This window comes from Impatiens glandulifera, chromosome 7 (genome assembly GCF_907164915.1).
Source record: "Impatiens glandulifera chromosome 7, dImpGla2.1, whole genome shotgun sequence".
Classification (NCBI taxonomy): Eukaryota; Viridiplantae; Streptophyta; class Magnoliopsida; order Ericales; family Balsaminaceae; genus Impatiens; species Impatiens glandulifera.
In genome coordinates, this window is record NC_061868.1 from 158,849 (window position 1) to 171,344 (window position 12,496).

General features: G+C 33.6%; 1 protein-coding gene across 1 annotated transcript in view; it reads right to left on the reverse strand.

Moving 5' to 3' along the window:
• The window catches only part of LOC124945017 (serine/threonine-protein kinase ATM), a 51,483-nt gene that overhangs the window by 4,177 nt on the left and 34,810 nt on the right, over positions 1-12,496 (reverse strand). The window contains exons 45-69 of the mRNA XM_047485381.1: positions 12,282-12,425; positions 11,776-11,883; positions 11,252-11,299; positions 11,031-11,135; positions 10,823-10,909; positions 7,874-8,188; positions 7,678-7,790; positions 6,683-6,749; positions 6,240-6,314; positions 5,592-5,714; positions 5,167-5,331; positions 4,992-5,090; positions 4,191-4,342; positions 3,897-4,098; positions 3,776-3,823; positions 3,581-3,664; positions 3,225-3,308; positions 2,971-3,051; positions 2,694-2,780; positions 2,516-2,578; positions 1,025-1,165; positions 868-924; positions 696-755; positions 517-611; positions 334-442 (exon numbers count right to left, since the gene is read on the reverse strand). Of these exons, the coding sequence (XP_047341337.1) occupies positions 334-442; positions 517-611; positions 696-755; positions 868-924; positions 1,025-1,165; positions 2,516-2,578; positions 2,694-2,780; positions 2,971-3,051; positions 3,225-3,308; positions 3,581-3,664; positions 3,776-3,823; positions 3,897-4,098; positions 4,191-4,342; positions 4,992-5,090; positions 5,167-5,331; positions 5,592-5,714; positions 6,240-6,314; positions 6,683-6,749; positions 7,678-7,790; positions 7,874-8,188; positions 10,823-10,909; positions 11,031-11,135; positions 11,252-11,299; positions 11,776-11,883; positions 12,282-12,425 (2,712 nt within the window). The remainder of the gene's footprint in view (positions 1-333; positions 443-516; positions 612-695; positions 756-867; positions 925-1,024; positions 1,166-2,515; positions 2,579-2,693; positions 2,781-2,970; positions 3,052-3,224; positions 3,309-3,580; positions 3,665-3,775; positions 3,824-3,896; positions 4,099-4,190; positions 4,343-4,991; positions 5,091-5,166; positions 5,332-5,591; positions 5,715-6,239; positions 6,315-6,682; positions 6,750-7,677; positions 7,791-7,873; positions 8,189-10,822; positions 10,910-11,030; positions 11,136-11,251; positions 11,300-11,775; positions 11,884-12,281; positions 12,426-12,496) is intronic.

A 12,496-nucleotide genomic window follows, 5' to 3' on the forward strand; every position in this document is an offset into this window, starting at 1 on the left:
AGGGTTTAACTATTCTATTCTTCTTTGTTAATTTTTAAACCAAGGTTTTTTCCCTGGAGGATGCTAGCAAAACATCTCATCGCCACCCACTTCAATCAAGTGCTTTCAGTGACAATCAAAGGTGAGACAACCTTTAAGTCTCTTATCACTTGAGCTACCTTGGTTGGTGGGTTCAAATATTATCTTTTCTCTTCCAGAATTTGGGTACAACTATTTTGCCCCTAGTGAAGCTAATAATTAGTTGCATTATTTGTGTTCACAAGCTATAGATATTTCAGTTTGCAGTTAGAACTAGCTATATAAGGAAACAAACATAATTATGAGAGGCCCTACAGCATCTTGACGTAGGTCATCATTTCCTGATTTTGCTAACTGTCGGTATTTGTTACCATCAGAACCAAAGCACTCAACAACTTTTGGAGCATTTATGCCATTCATGATCCTGCATTTTGTTAGAAAGGCATTACAAATGAGGAGAAGAAGCATGTAGTTAGCTATTTCAGATAACAGACATACATCACTGTATCTGATAAGCCTCTAAAGTATGGGAAAGAGCCTTCGGGGTATTCACAGCTTCTATCAACTGGAAAATTGGACGTCACCACAGGCACCTGAAGTGTCAACATAAAGCACAATGCATGTGAATGCTTTACAAACTAAAAAGAAACTGATAGAGGATAAGTAAAACTACTTACAAGCTCAAGTTGGCGAACACCCCTAATATCTCTGGGTAGGGTAACTTTTTTGTTGGTATCCTGTTCACCTTATCTCATTAGTAATTTTCCTTTACAGGGTGTTATACATAATGGAGCAATGAAGATCCCTTTAAAGTGATTAATAATAAGAGCTGGTAATTGTGAGACTAACCTCTCTCTTAGTTTCTAATTCAGCAAGTTTGATGTAAATCTCCACCATTTGCTTCATCTTAGATGAAAATTGAAAAAGACAAGCATTCTTAGAACTACCAAGAATAAATATATACAGGAGAGATTATTAAATGAGTGAAAAGAGAACAAAAACTCACCTGCCTAATAGTTGCTCCATGATATGAAGACAACTCCTTCAAGAGGTTCTCAGCTGCAAGTTTTTTGTCCATATCCACCACAAATGAGTTTCTGCTGCGCTGCTTGTCCTTAATACGATCACCATTTGCAAGGGCAAGAAGCTGTAGACATAAAGCATATGAATGTTTAGAAGATAAACTATATACTGTTATGAGAGGGGTCTGCGGCTAGCGGTTAATTTTGATGTTATTCCATTACTATAAATAAGGAATTATAGAGATGTCAACTTTTTATTAGAAAAAAGAACGCAAGAAGAGTTCAAATATTACAAAGTCGTGAAATGGGAAGAAAAAAAACAAAATAACAATACAAAGTTGGAAATGAGCCTTTAGCTCGTGTTTTTATTTCTTCCAGCCTAGAGACTAAGAGTAGGACCTTTTAAATTGAATTGATGCCTTTCTTGAATGAGTATTTGTCTATGGCGCAAAAGATAGTGAATTGTTTAGTGAAAATTTTATCTGTCATCTAGGATTTCTCTCCTCTTTTGAATAAAATAGTTCTCCGTTTTCCTAAAAAAAATAAAAATAATAAATCTCTCCTCATCTATGGCTATATCATTCTCAATTTGCTCTTAGATTGTTAAGAGCTCTTCTCTTCTTTTCTCATCTCAAACTCAATTCTCTTTCATATTGAAATCTTCTAATTCATGTAATGCTCAGTTAGTTTAAGCCTAATTCTTGTTCAATGCGTATCACTGGTATTATAAGAGCACTCCTTAAATGTTAAATGAAAGTGGAAGTCATGGCTTGGGGTCATGCTAACTTCCTACATTAAAAAAAAGAACCCTAGTACAAGAGCACTATTCTTGCATGTGAGGTGAATCTGAAGGCATGAAGTTGTAAGACGCAACTTCGAAGTTAATCCAGAAAAAGGATTGGACGGAATTCCGCAGAAGATTGGAGATTTATTGTTTCCGGAACTAAAGAAGAAGAAGATGAAGATTCGAGGAATTCAGTAGCAAGGAGAGTCACGACAGAGCTTTTGCTCCTTGACTTGTGCACGACGAAAGTGCGCAGGCATTGCTGCGAGATCAATTATAGTCGTAGTTCACATTCAGATCCAACCAAAAGTTGAAGACGATCAAAAGTAGATTCGAAGAAGACGATCGATCATTAATTGCACCAATGAGTTAAGATCTCAATAGGAGGTAGCATTCGTCCGCAATTCTTTTATTTATTTTTTTGGGAAAACGGCATAGTGCCATTTTATTAAATAAAGTCCCAATGTCTTTACAAACAAGTTTGGGCGAGAATTGGATTTCTTGGATCTGCTTTTGCATCTCGACGGCCATGTGTCCTGTCATTATTAATGGTAGCTCTAAGGGATTTTTTTTTAATGTTCGAGAGGCCTTATCTCCATTCCTGTTGGTTATGGAAGCTCTTTCCCACATTGATTAATCGACATGAATGATCTTACTAAAACATAAGAATAATAAGAATCAGTGTACTTACCTGAAAGATGGTATGATATGGATGATCAATAGCCATCTTTTTCACAAGAGCAACCAATGCGAACTGTAGGAATAACAAATTAACAGAAAACAGAAGGTTTGTGATTGAAATGTATGATATAGCAAGTAGTACGGATAAAGTACAAATGAAAATTGGATATATCATCTCTGCTTTATGCCTGAAAACTGTTAGATGCTTGACCATCCCTTGACCCCATCCTTGAAGCTATCTGATAAACCAGTGGTAAGAATTTGTAGGATTGAACCTGCAAAATATAACAGATAAGAATTTAAAGGGAATTTATGAAGTATTACAAATTTTAATTTCCAATTACAATGTTCTGGCATTAAACACATTTAAGAAGTATTAAAATTTTGATTTCCAATTAGAACTAATGAGCAATAATTCCATCACCACCAAAGAAGAGGACCAAGAACCAATAGAGCCCATCTTACCTCTTCTATGGTTCTGAGCATGGCATCTATAACTATTTGACTAGAAGAGGGGCTGAACCACAAGGACAAAAGACGAAACACCTGAAACATTGATAATCCCCTTTGTTGAGTGAATGGTGTAAAGAAAATATGATTTTGAAACTTTACAACAATAGTTCCAAATTCATTTTAAGAGTATAGCATCAAATAGAGAAATGGATAAATCTAGCAGAAAATGGCTGTGTTCTTAAGAAGACATGGAACAAATGGATTACCACTCTAACATCATATTTATCACCAATCACAAGACAACGCTCATACCCCTCCAGGGCCACGATAAGGAAATTGTCCCTGTCACCCTACATAGTAGACGAAAACAAACATAACCAGATATTAGTTGACAGGAGAACTATGAAGGTTGACTATGAAGGAAGTACATTCCATAATGAACTCAGGAAATGGACAATGCATAAAATAGCTGAAGTTCTCTTGGAAAGAGTCTTAGACCATATGCAGTCACACATGCAAAGTGTCCCCCATCCCCCAAAAAATACAGGAAAGATATAAAATGTTTCATCTTTGTTAGTCGTGAGAAGTGAAAAATTCTAAAAATACGAATCACAAAGAGAACCTGCAATTTTTCGGCCTCCTCTTTGTCCATTGCAAGTTGCTTTTGTAACTCTAGAATTTTAACTGAGTAGTCTGTTTTGTCCCCCTGAGTACAACAGATTTAAAATGATAATACAAATTTTTACAATTTACTTTACCATTTCAATTATAGTGTATGTATGACATGAATTTTTTTTACTATTTATTGATGGATTACCTTGGATGAACTTCTTAATCTTCTAATAAGAGCTTCCAACTCCTTTGTCTGCAAGTTCACATAAATAAATGAATTTTGATGCACTATCATCTCTTTTGCAGTCAATTACAAAATAAATTACTTTGTGTTTTCTTAATCTCATTGCTGCCTTCCATTCACTGGAGTTGAGTCTATCTTCATAGCTTCTGAACAATGCATCTGCATAATGGGCAAGGTGGAAACGAGTTTGACTTTGTCTTGCAACAGTCTTTGAGCTTGGGTCTTCAATATCCTCCGTAACAGTAACAGCACGCTTTAAATACTTTTCTAGTATTGTTCTCGAACTACAAATTATAATCACACAAAAGGAAAAACAATCTTATTGAAGGACTCAAAAATCTTGATGGTTGTCAAATTGCAATGACGTCTAACTAACTTGCTAGATCGGGTTTCAGCAAGCCACTTCCCAACTAATTGACATGCATCAGAAATAACTTCACTGGATTGGCAGTTTTCCAAGATATACTTTCCTAGGTTGATAGCCATCTCATGTTGACTTTGCTTCCGTAAAAGCTTAGCTTCTTCAAGCTGAAGAAAGATGAAGAATCTCATTACCATAGCTTTCATCCATTGAAGAAGTAAAACATTCTCGAAGATATAAAAATTTAAAATGCAGACATCCATGTATATAAATAGAATTGTTTAAGTGGGGGGTCATGGTTGTGGATTGTCATGCGAGTTCTCCTCTAATTCCAAATGTATATAAATAGAATTAGAACTATAATATATTTTCTATAAGTATGTTGACTGTAAGTGAGTGGAATCATCCTCTATGCAATTGGTGTTGAAATTAGACTTGGTAATAGCAAAATTATGTTCAATTAATTTATTATTAATAAATAAATTTAGTTTCATTACTTATATGATTATCACAAGTTCATTGAATAGAAAAAAAAGCTGTCGCAATTTTATGTTACGAACTAATTTATTAAATAGGATATTATGAGATTTGTCTTTGTAAATGTTAAAAGCATATTCTATTCCATATAAAATAGTAAACGAATGAATTCAACAGAAGATGTTGATAAGTCAACAAACTATTACTAATGAATTCAAAATCTCTTAGAAGGAGAGTCAATTTAACTATTATTTAAATATTATACCACAAAATAAAGTGAGACAACTAAATATAAATTAGAAATATAGTACTCCTGTCAAAGTAGTAGTAGGCTCTTACCCTTCCATGCCAATAATGGTTGGAATATTGCTCACCCATCCCTGCGCAGATATATTTGAACTCATGCAATGCTTCAGCAGCTTGAGAAAACCTAGAACCCTGCAATTTTTTGTTAAAAACAAGTAACCTGACTATACTTGATGATACATATTAAGGAATTTTATTTGTATGATACCTTCCGAAGAGTTGATGCAGACTTCAGAAGATGTTCTATTGTGCATTCCTTGCAGTTCAAAATTTGAAGTAAGACTCTTCGGAATGATATGAAGGGTTCTAACAAACTCATATGCAACTGTGCTCTTTTTAAAATACAACCCCAGTCTGTATTTAGCCAAGACAACTGCATACAAGTGTTCAGAGTTACTACACAGTAAAATATAAATGTCCTTTTTAGGAACAAACCATTGGGTCTTGATGTCCTTCATGCATTACTCTACATTCCTTTTAAATATTTGTAATAGACAATAGTGCTCACGGAGTAGGGAACGTAGACATCCAATCTTAAAGGAAATTTGCCTTGAGTTGACAAAGAAAATTCAAAAATAAAACATATTCTTTTCATATTACTGTGGCATGTGAAAATGTGGAGTATCATGGCACCTGATCCATATTAGGTATAATTGGCTTAAATAACAATTTGCCCATCTTTGCATGAAATTTGTTCTTTTCGCATAGAGAAGCTGGCCAACGCATATCCCACGCCATGTTAAGATGGTAAATAATCTGCAGTTTGTGAAGAAGAAAAAGAAGTGCAGAAAATATTAACCTAAAAAAGTTCATGTTCCTTGATTAGGTAAATAAAAGGACCACCATAAGAATTGACTAAATTCTAATAAGACAATAAGTACTTTATAATATATATACAAAAAATTGTGTGTTTGGGGGGTTATGAGAAAAGGAACAATTGACCTTTATATAACAACATTGATAAGGAATTTACATCATCTTAAAGATAGACTGAATCAGGTGTAAGATTAGCACAAATCAGATCAGGTATCAATATGATAATCTCCTTTTCTTTTCTTATGTGTGTATATAATGCTGCAGAACCTTCCATCATCTTATTGGAATCTAATTTTCTTTGATTTTGTTTCATTTAACTTGCAGCTCGTTTTGTAATAATTAAATGTTCCTCGAGTTCACAAATAATAATGCTGCAGAACCTTAATTGTTGTGGAGTATAAGTAATATAGGTTTACTATGAGCTTTATGCCTATAAATCTTATGAGTCATCCAAGAAGGTAGAACCTGAAGCTTAATTATAGTTGAATGAATGTGGTCAGTGTTTTCCTTGCTGGCACGACAGATGGACAATACAAGCTCCTGATAAAATCAATCAAAAATTAACTTAACTTAGGCAGTGTTTGATAAAACTGAAAATTAAAATCTGAATAATAAATTTTAAGTACCGGATAATTTAAATATCTATAAATAAAAAACTGAATTAACCAAATAAATAGATCTAAACTTTAAGTACTCAATATCTAAGTTGATTTAATACAATTAATAAATTGATTTGATAATATAATTAATATCTCAAACTAATATCTGAATACTATTATACTCTTTTATATTAATTATATTAGTTAATAAACTCAATATATCATGGCACCTAATCCATATTAGGTACACTGCCGTAGACTATTTTGGAGAGTTCCATGCCTGTGAAAATTAAAAGAAAAAAATATAACCTGTTTTGACTTCCACACTTTCGAATGAAATTCAGAAAAATCACCCTGTTGCAGTGCTCTCAAACAGCTGAAATTTGACGAGTAAAATGATCAGATACACTAAATGTGATAAAGCTAATAAACATAAATTAAACAGGTACTCCAAACTAACCACTTGCATCAGTTTCCTGATTTAGAGTAGCATGATTTCAATCTCAATAAATGCTACACATCAGAAAACTTTCATTTGAAAGCTCAGAGTATAATAAAAAGTAACATGAATGAGATTTCATATTAGCACACTAGGCAATATTTACATCATATAACGTTTCTGCAAGAAAACAAATCCCTTTACCATATACCCGGAGATCAGTATTTCTCCAGTAAATCAATTAAGTTCACCAGGATTCATATTGTCAACCAAATTGTTGATATTCCATAATCAGTAATCATGCTCCTAGAATGCCTGAATGTAACACACTTTTTTTTCTATATGAATGTAACACACTCATTTAAACTAAAAAACATCATGCCTCCTGGTATATTTCTAGAGATAATTGGTATTTTACCTATTCAATTGTTTTGACATTGATTTTTCCCTTCAAATCCAATCTCGTTGGAATATTCCCTAAGAACTTTTAAAATGTTTTGATTTTACACCTAACTAATGTTCCCAGTAAACAATGTCAATTGGCTAAACTTCAAAAGATTAAATATTTCGAAAGGAAAATTAAACTTGGTAGGGTTTGAGGGGGGAAATCAAAATCAGACGGAAAAATACCAATTATCTCATATTTTTATCATGAGCACATGATTTTATTTTCCCTCAGGTTGAGATCCAAGCAATATATATAACTTTGTTATTTTCCTAAGAAAAAGTATTTAATAAAGTATAACTAGATTCCTGTAATCATATGATTTTATCACATTGATTCACTTTCAGATACAAGAACAGGATAGGAAATCAATTCAATCAAGTCAAATACTCTTATATGGTTTTGTCTTAGTGCCAGTACCTGTGCAAATTCTCATTAAAATGAACAGAAGTTCTTTCTTGATTCAAACACGCATCAGATCCAGTGTACAAAAAAGAGAAATCCCACTTCCCTGTACGCCATGCAGCCTCATACTGCGAGGTTGAGGAGTACAAAAAAATAGTAGTTAGCATGTACAAAAGCTTCAATGAAAAAAGATGAAAAATTAATAACAAACCTGGAGTTCATGGAATTCAATGTCATTCTCAAAATTGGAATTTCGTGAAGTCAAACTTTGACAGTAGAAGTCCAGCACATGGTTGCAGCCCATATGCTGCAATGATCTAATGAGTCCTTTATGTGATTTCCTATGTGTCATATGATCTTCCAGTGGAGGAGAACATGGATGAGTAGTTTGTTGAGGAAGTTCCGATGATACGTTTATAGCAGTGCTCATTTGCATATTTATGTCTGATCTAATTTTGAGATCATAGTATTCAAGAGCTTTACTCCAATTTCCCTCATGTTCAAAAGTAATAGTTTGAGAAATCAACTGTAAAATAGCATTAGATGAAAAATAAGAAAAACAGAAACATATACAGGTATAAGTGATCAAACAAAGCTGTGGGAGATCAATTATAAGTATGTCAGCTACACACATTCAGCCTTTAGTACTAAGAATAAAGAATTGTTTAACTAGAGGAAGAAGGTGAAACCCAAGAGAATAGGTAAGTCTAAAAACTGAAGCAAGAATATCATGTATGCACAATAACTTTTCTATGAATAGAGAAGCTTTACTAACATACCTAAGCCCTTGGGGAGATTTGTGAATCATGAATCTATAGAAGAATGAGGTGGATCCAGTTACATTTAGCCGGTTTGGTTTCCGTGCTTTTAAGAAAAACTGTGGTTGTACCCTAACCCCAAAGAGATTTTTTCAATTTGTTTTTGGGTAGAGATATTTTGAGTCTAATTAAAAAGTATCACATTTACATTTGGCCAATGAAATTGTGGCTGGATTATGATCCCAAAGATTTTGAGACAGTTTTGTTTGGTAAAAGAAGTGTAGAGTTGGAGTTTAAGTTGGATCGCAAGCTGAGTCATGGGGTTGTGATTTAACTACCAGCCAAATGCAAGTGAGCTAGATGAAAATCCAATCACATAACTCCTATCCAAAATATCCAATTTTAACCTAGAGTCCCACAAGCTAGTTCTATCAGGAACTCATTTAGGGAGATATGCATATGAAACCAATATTGTGACATATAGTACCATATGTTACAAAGGATGACAAATTTATTTTTGTTCATTTTCAAATTCTCAACCAAGAGAAACAAATCTTTCAATCTATGTACTGCATTAGTAGATAACCAAGAACCCAATTAAAAGGATATTTGAAAATGGTCAAAATGACTTGAACCCACAGCGCTTCTGAAAGAATTTGAACTATGCCCTGCACTCTACCATTGAGCTAAACAAGTCTTCCCAATTATAAGGTTATTGTAGATAATGTTCCATAATTATGGTAATTATTGTATTAGCAATTAGTTATTTTCAAAGAATAATATTAAGATTAGTATCCTCATAAATAGCTCCTCGTTTATAGGATGATAGATAGAACTTGTTTATTTAAACAACCCTCTATTGTGTAGTAAGATACCCACTTTCCTCAATATCACTTTCCACGTGGTATGAAAGCTACAGTCATGGTAATCAAACAAATCCTTGCTCTCTGAAATCTTCTTATCACTAATGGAACAGCTTTCCACACTTATTTCATCTCATATCCTAACTATACACCTTTACAAATCAAAGCCATACCTAGAGTCATTTCCAAACTTAATGTGACCAACTACCTTTAATGCTCGTGTTTGTATCTCGGAAGGAAGAGATGACTATCTCAATGTGGAGAAAATCATTCTAAAAAATCAAGTCTCATCCTACAAGCAATGGAAAATCAACAACCACATTAGCATGTCATGGTCAATTACTTCGATGACCAATGAGTTGAGAGAAAACTATCTTCTCTATGGAACTTCACAAGAAATCTTGAAACCTACTTCAATGCCCACAATACTGTGTAACTATCCACATTGAAACTGTCAGAACCTAGAGGTGATCAACAATAAGGCAAGGAGATGTGTTGAAGTCACTGCTTTTGTACAAACAAGAGATAGAGAAAAGGAGAGTATTCAAGTTCCTTCATGGATTGAATAAAGAGATGAACGAGACTAAGGGAAGAATCATGGGAACCAAACCACTTCCTAACCTTGGAGAAGTATTCTATGAAGTCAAGACAAAAGAAAGCCAGAAAAGAGTAATCCTTGAAGCCAAACCTTCAAGATCTGAAAAATCCAATCATTCAAGTTGTTTTTGGTGAGTATCATTTAATTCAGGGAGGCAGTTAAGACTTGGAGTTTTCAGCAAGGGCATCCAAATTTCTTTTATTTAGCAAGGCTGTTTCCTAAACTTTATCAATAAAGATCCAAGTAGTTTGCTAAACATACCATGAAAGTATTCCCTAAACTTCCTTATATGTCCACACAACCTCTCTCTTTGATTCATAGTATTGTTGAACAATAACCCTTTCAAGGGCTAAGTGGTTTATCACCCTTAAGATCACACTCGAATGACATGGAAATACCTTATGAAAGAAAATATACGAGGTAAACATCATTTAACACTTCCACAAAATGGTTCTAACCCAATTTCAAACTCCTATTATTAAGTCCATAACATATACAATGCTAGAGAACCTTTTAGTTCTCACTTAGAAACGTATCTCTCCCTTAATGGAAATTGTCCATACCAGTTCATGTGTGAATACTCCGCAACAAAATGGGATAGCGGAGAGGAAAAACCATCACTTACTACAGGTTGCAAGAGCTATAATATTCACCACCCATATACCTACACAGGTTACACTCTTCTGGAGGGATGCTTCATTCTATGGATGTTATTTAGTTTGAACAGGAATCATTCTTTACTGCCAATGAGATTCAAGGGGAGAAAACTAATGAATCATCTAAGGTTCCTACAGTTCAACCTTTTATTGGTCAATCCACTATTGAACAATTCCCACCTCAACATATTGAGGAGCTCAATGCATCTTCAATTCAACCCATTTGCAAAATCTACAAAACACGTACTATAAGATTCCAAGGCATTAAAGATCAAAACATCAGACCTTGTGTGATTGTATGATTCCGTAAAGGCTGTCTGGTTCGTTAATATGAGTAACAGCAGAAACTAACACTCCAACATGTTCAGGAAGCTGCAACAAAATGGCAAAAAGAAAATTTATTAAAGAAAATGCATCATTCAATGCAGAAGATTGTGATGATCATATAAAAGTATCCCAGTATACAAAGGTACATCGTGTATGAGCAACTTACAGTGTCAAGAATGGAGAAGTCTGGGCTTCCCAATGTGAGCCTATTAAAATATTCCTCACACCAGTATTCCACATAGAGAACAGAAGAAAAGCAAGCACCACAAATCTGTTGAAAATATTCCAATCTTTATTAACAGTTGTACATAGGGTATATCTTCAAATACCTTTTGGGCAAAAACTGATTTTTCAACTGAGTCAGTAATTACATAAATTGGTACTTACAATAGCTGATCTGGCAGCCACAAGATAGTCTACAGAAAGCCAATAAACCTGATACAATTCATAAGAGTTAGAAGATATATCTATAAAATAAGCTCACAATTATCTACTAGATAAACCGAATCTGAAATAATAAACAAATAGTTGGAAATATATATATAAACATCTAATGGTACATAATTATCAAAAGTTATCTACTAAATAAGCAAATCTCAATAAAATTGTCTGTTCTTGAAAGATGTTTCGCATATCCCCCTCCCAGAAATATCCTTAGAACCTGCATTCAGAAGATTGCACCTCATATGGCTATTAAGGAGGATAAAGTCGTTGGTCCTTATGTGAGAAGGTCATAGGATCTGAACAGAAGATAATTCAAGAACATTTTTTTGCTTATTGCTCTTTCTTTTTTAATTATTTATTCAAACTTCCAGTCTCACTTCATTATCACTCATTGGCTGTTCATGATATGGCAATAATATTCCCATGTCACAAATTATCATCCTATTGACAAAATTTTAAAATTGTACCTTTTCCCATCCTGATGATAGCAGTGTCACTGCACTCAACGTTCCAGTTGAGTCTTTGATCTTTACAGAGGCCGAACGAGATTTTGATCCATAACTAGATTGCTTAACCTGAATCCAACAACAATTGAATGTACACTTCATATGTGACAAAATTCATCAACAAAACTTTGAGAAAAATAATATACTATAAAAACTATAAGAATACAGCAAAATCAAGAATTAGTTCATTTGTGGATGAGTGTGCCACATCTTTTTCTTAAGGGTACCTCTGATATTATTGATGAAAAAGGTCAACTATCAATAATATCAGAGGTACATCTGATATTATTCATCAATAAAACGAGAAAGTTTATCTCTTCTCTCTAAATTTCTTCAATGACCTCCATTGCAAATTAATTCTTCAGAAATTAAATATTTTCTAGTAGAGTTATAAATGAAACAAACAAGAGAAACAACAAAATTAAGTTAAGATAACCAAAAGACAAATCATAAATTAAAAAACTAACCATTTGACCCTCTCGCTTGAAAGAAACAGGAGAGGAAGCAGTTTTTTCCACAACGTGAGATACTCTTAGTTCATTAAGTGCATCCAGAAAGAGTTGAATAGATTTTGTTAACTTATTTGATTCAGTAAATATGTTTTCCAGCACCTGCACAATAGAGAAACTACATGCTAAATGGCCATGGTGTCATGCAAAATAAGTTATACAATGCTCAATTA